Raw genomic sequence first — 5,451 nt, forward strand, 5'->3', positions numbered from 1 at the left:
AGTTTAGCCTCTAGGTGGCGCTTAACGGCTCAGAAAACTCCATCCTTCATTGACCATCATTCAATCTTAGAACGTTAATTTTGAATATTTCATAAACATAGTTGTTTAAAATTCTTAATTGAAAAGAATAATACGAGGCCTACTGTAAAAACCGTAAAAAACTAAACCGTAAACTAAAGCGATTGTTAAATAATTTATTAAATACTGTAAAAACAATTGACTGTGATTGGTCTTTTCTAGCAGCGCTAAGAAAAGTAACACGCACCACGTGACCAGCAATGTCGCGTTTGACAAATCAAAAACAAATTTTGAGCCATTTGTGCAAAGCCGTTCTTATTAAGTTTTTATTTCAACATAATATTTCTACTTAAATTAAAATCATCCGGGCGGAAACAAACTCTGGTAGAAAAAATAACTAAACATTACTTCATATCTGTTACAAATGTTATTAAGATTAAAATACTACAAAATAACAGTGTTTCGTCAAGTGGGAATTCAAAGTGAGGTTACTTTATTTTAAAAGCTTAATCTGCATAAAAAGCTATATAAATGAAATGAATAAAAAGCAATTATTACCTTTGCTGATATCTTTATTCACGTTTGCTTGTGTCCCAGTCTTTCTAACACCTAGAACTTCCCCACACTTTCATTAAATGGATTACAGGATTACTGCACAAGATTAATTAGATTTCACACCTGCTTTTTCAAATACAGTAACAGTACCACAATTAATGAAGTAGCATGATGTTCCATGTTATATATTAGAGTCACATTTAATACAACGGTACCACAGTACTTTCTGTACCAGATCAGTTGTTTCACAGAAGCTGGAGTAGAACCTACTTCTTACTCTTCTCTTGAAACAACTTATTCACAACCTTGTTCAAGCATGCAACCTAAACAATATAGTAAGAAACGATAATGTATTTATACATTTACAGTATTTACTGTTGTAAATTGAAACAAATATAAAAGATGTAATGGAAATTAAATTTATTTGTAAGTTTTATATTGTTATTTATATATATAAAAAAACTTAATCCATAATAATAATAATGGGGGTTAAAGCAGCATAGCAAAAAAACCCAAAAATGGTTATTTCATAACACAACTGATTGGGTAAAGCGGCATTGAGTTAAAATAAACCAACAAAGGGTCGGTGCTATAGTAACCCAAGATTGGGTTATCTATTGGGTCATTTATAACCCAGCGTTCCCACTCTTACATCATAATTTAACAAACAAAACAATTTTGATAAATGGAAACAAAAATTTAAAGCAAGAAACAAAAATCCCTGATACTTAATGACTTGGACAAAAAATTGAAAATACCCTGACTTTCAATGTCTGGAAAAGACCTTTAAAAATTCCATGATATTCCAGAAATTCCATGATAACCCAACTGTTTTAAGTGAGCAATGTTTGTTGCATCATATTTGCCTTTGAAAATAATAACATCCACTTTTGCAATGGGTGTAAATATTATTTTGTTCACCTCTTGTATATGTCATGATGACCAATTTTATAATGACAGCAGAGTTATGGGTACAGTAATCTACTGTATGTTTCAACTATCAGCAGTCCCACCATCGTACAGTATCTGTGTGCAAGTTCATGTATGTTTGAGTCCAGTATTAGTGTGTAAAGACGCTTCATTCTGGTCTTCTGGTGGCTCTTGGCTGTCTGTCTGGATTAGGCCCTGCTCATATTCGGCTCCAGTGATCTGGCAGCGCGGCAGCATTTCTTCTAGCAAAATCTGCACCAGGCCTGGACTTTGCAGCTGAGGAAGTCCTGAAATATCCAGATGCTGTAACTTTCTGGTGTTAAAGAAAGGAAAGAGAATCAAATAATATAGCCAAGAGGGTTTCAAAACCATACAATACATTTGCACAAAAAAGTACAAATGTCAAATGGTATTGGATGACAAAACATCAAAACAAGCAGCATTTACTTTTAATAAAGATTTCATTCAAACATGAAATTTACAGTAAAGAGAAAGCATCTGGACACAGAAAATGTGGAAAAACAACAAATGAAATCTCTGCTTGGACAGCACGTTAACTTCATACATCCAATCTAGTCTAAAAGATTAAAAGTTAAGTAATTACAAAAAAAACGGCTGAAGTGACGTGAAAAAAAGGTTTTATAGTTTGGTTGTAGGTACTCTTGCAAATTCATGGCAATTTCTGAGATCAACATGTGGTGTGTCGTGGGTGAAAGTGGTCACCTGAGATTTTGTAAAGCAGCGAGTCCTCCCACTGTGATACGGGAACAATGAGACAGGTCTAACTCCAATAGAGTCTCACCAAACACATGCAAACGGGCGAGAAACCAGTCATCCACTTCAGGACATCCACGAAGGCAAAGAGTTTGAAGTTTATTTTGCCTTACTTAGAACAAAAAGAAATGTGTGTGTTAGTAAAATAACAATTAAAGGGTTCAGATGCATAAGTCCCTCTAAGTGTGTCTGACATGCTTTCTTGTAAATGAGCATTTTTATTAGGCTTTTATGTTTAGGTTCAGTTATTTCACTTTAGTAGCAATAAAAAGGTATTAGTTAGTAGATGAAATGCCTTATTTAAGTGTAAGCAAGCTTTTTGTCAAAAATCCACTTCTTTGGACAAGACATGGTTGCAAAATCACTATGGAATTGCATTCGTGTCATACAGTGTTTGAGACCAAAACAATTATATTGTAATTTAAAAAATTAAAATCGCACCTAAAAGTTATCTTAAAATTATTTTAATTATCCACAGTCATTTTGCCCGCTGAAAAATCGATGTGGGGTTTAACAGATTCTGCCAACAAAGTGGCATTTCTTCATTATCTCATTTGACAGAGGTGGCATTTAGCGGCTTTAGCATCTGAGCTCTTCAATAACAATACAATACACTGTTACTCCTCAGTTCATAGTTATTTTTACTACAGTTGCATTACGGGAGAGTATATTACAGTATATGAGCCACCACTTTAAAAAAAAAAAAAAAATGCAGAAAACAGGTCTTGAAATATTAGACTGTAAAACAGAGTAAGAAGATTCAGAAGACTTTTAAATCCCACAATATTCAGGAAACTTCTGTTCCAAATATCCAAGTAAAATCACACAAATAACAACTAGTTGACTGTGTTAGAGAACAAGCAAGCATGGATATAATAAAACACCTGTTGATTACCAAGGTTATCAAGTCCTTCATGGTTTATCAGGGTGCCACTCAGATCCACTTGCTCGATATGCGAGTCCGGTGTGTTTAAAAACTCGTAGCTGAATTTTCCTCGAGAGTCTGGACGAAACCACTCAGACTCACCAGCAAATCTATAGATGTATAACAAAGAGATAATAGTGCATTTTTGCTTTGACTGTTAAAGCAACCAGTAGATTGTAAAAAACTGGATGTATTTGTATAGGACAATTACCTGAAGCTTCCTCTGAGACTAAGAATGTAATAGGCCGCTGCTATATTATCACCAAACTTCTGCTGTGTGTAACCGAAGAACCTTCATGAGAGACCAAAAATAATCAGTTTTTTTCAAATACTAATAAAGATGCACATTCCCAAGCCAATCCAAAATAATACATTGGCTTAGGTTTGTCTTTCAATGTAAATCTATGGAATTACTATCTAATTTATTTTTTTTAAAAACATTAATGGACAGACAATTCCTCAGATAAAAGTCTGTATAAAGTGATATTATGATATTAAAATCAAATAAGTTATTAAGCAGCATTCCCTGCTCTCAAACACTGAAACCACACCCACTCACGGGAAAGTCGCTGTCTATTTTAACTTTAAAATACCTCTACAACCTAAATGGATGCTCTTGATTGTGGCTTCCATGCTTGGTGGCTTCAGTGTGTTTCAAAAATGTGGAAAATGTGAAATGTGGCAAAACGGTGTAACTCCACAATTCAGGACTACATAGTTCACAGTCTTTTTAATGTGTTTCAACATAAACATGTCTAACATTTACATTTTACAATGTGTCCAGAAATAATTCTCTGAATTGACTTTACACTGACTTTATCACCAGAAATAAAATTTTTCTGTTGCATGAACTGTGAAAGATTAGTTGCTTGCCCTAACAACAAACTCCATGCACACTCACTCATACACTAACACTTACCTATTCTTACGTCTGACCACTCGTGATCTCATCCAGCTGCTCCAGCCGACAATGTTTTCAACATCATAAAACGTGTGATTGAGTTTTAAGAGAAACCTGGTGAAGACAGAGGATGGAGCAGCACCTGAACTCAAACCCCTCCTGAAAGCAGCAGTGCAGGTGTGTGCTGAGCATCTCCTTATGGCCTGAGACTATAGAAAAAAAGAGAACATATTACTGTAGAAATACTAGTTATATCATTCCCATCCGACCTACAGTTCACAAGACACAATCTACAATACTACCACCAACTTCATAACATATGTGAGTGTAGTTTTAGGGTATTGAATTATTAATATTTATATACAATGATGCTTGCATACTGTGGTATTTGCATTAAGCCACGTGTAAAAACAAGATAACATCATGACACACGTCATAAAACTACAGTACCAGTGCACCATGTAAAAACCATTTCACCATGGTATTTTTTGAATAATTCATTTTACTTTAGTGCGCTTACAAAACTAGCGTTAATCCCGATCATATAATACACCAGATTTACGCATTACACTGGTCGTTATCATAAAAAAATGTCAAGTGTCATAGATTCATTAATAATCAGAAGTCATATAAGTAATAAGGTTGAGCTCACCAGTAAGGACGCAGCCATGCTTGTTGTTCTTTTACGGCGACTGTGGAGGGACAAAACGCGCTGTACAACTTTCGCGTAAAAATAATGGCCAAGAAATGACGTTTCACGGCTTTTAACTATAACGTTATCTCTATTTTTATTTCTGACTGAAAATGAAATTAGATGATAAAAGGTTTATTCAATGAAAGCAAGGAGTCCATATAATACAATCTACAGAACAAAATAATTAAACAAGTAGAGTTGATTTAAAAATAACACGAATGAAAACAAATGTGCTTTTGGTTATTTATTTTAAGTGGGAGTAAATTCATTTGATCTTTATGAGATCAGTAGCAAACATGAGATCATTTGGCAGACGAGGTTACTTAACACAATTTATTGAATTTTACAGTAGGCTACATTTATAAATTGAAATTCAAGAGTGTAGTATAAGAGGTATTTTTGTATTGGTTGTATATTGTTTTTTTCATTTAATTTTTAATAAAATATAATAATTCTAATTTTAAGCATAAACACCTACAGGGCTGACATGACAGTGAAATATCCTGTGCAAAATAATAATAATAATAATAACAGTACACATGTAGGCCTATTACAAACATTTCAGTAACGATGACTTTATAGACATAGTATGTAAAGATTTTTTTTTCAATTGATACTCAAACATGGTGTACATAAAGTGGCCTTTATTGTTAT

At 33.7% G+C, this 5,451-nt stretch overlaps 1 protein-coding gene across 1 annotated transcript; it reads right to left on the minus strand.

The window, feature by feature from the left end:
• Positions 1 to 330: 330 nt before the first annotated feature.
• Positions 331 to 4,878, minus strand: dmac2 (distal membrane arm assembly component 2). Its single transcript, XM_065280230.2, has 6 exons — positions 4,756 to 4,878; positions 4,122 to 4,312; positions 3,414 to 3,494; positions 3,173 to 3,312; positions 2,227 to 2,389; positions 331 to 1,816 (listed from the first exon to the last, which is right to left on the minus strand). The coding sequence occupies exons 1-6, from the start codon at positions 4,771 to 4,773 to the stop codon at positions 1,612 to 1,614; spliced, it is 798 nt and encodes a 265-aa protein (XP_065136302.1). The 5' UTR covers positions 4,774 to 4,878; the 3' UTR covers positions 331 to 1,611.
• Between the last annotated feature and the right edge of the window lie 573 nt (positions 4,879 to 5,451).

This window comes from Paramisgurnus dabryanus, chromosome 8 (genome assembly GCF_030506205.2).
Source record: "Paramisgurnus dabryanus chromosome 8, PD_genome_1.1, whole genome shotgun sequence".
Taxonomy (NCBI): domain Eukaryota; kingdom Metazoa; phylum Chordata; class Actinopteri; order Cypriniformes; family Cobitidae; genus Paramisgurnus; species Paramisgurnus dabryanus.

Excerpts from the sequence above, each read along its gene's own strand:
- dmac2 (XM_065280230.2), bottom strand. Across the intron at positions 2,390-3,172 it reads TGAAGGACTTGATAACCTTG|TAAGGCAAAATAAACTTCAA; the intron begins GTAATCAACAGG and ends TTTTGTTCTAAG. Across the intron at positions 1,817-2,226 it reads GCTGCTTTACAAAATCTCAG|AAAGTTACAGCATCTGGATA; the intron begins GTGACCACTTTC and ends CTTTAACACCAG.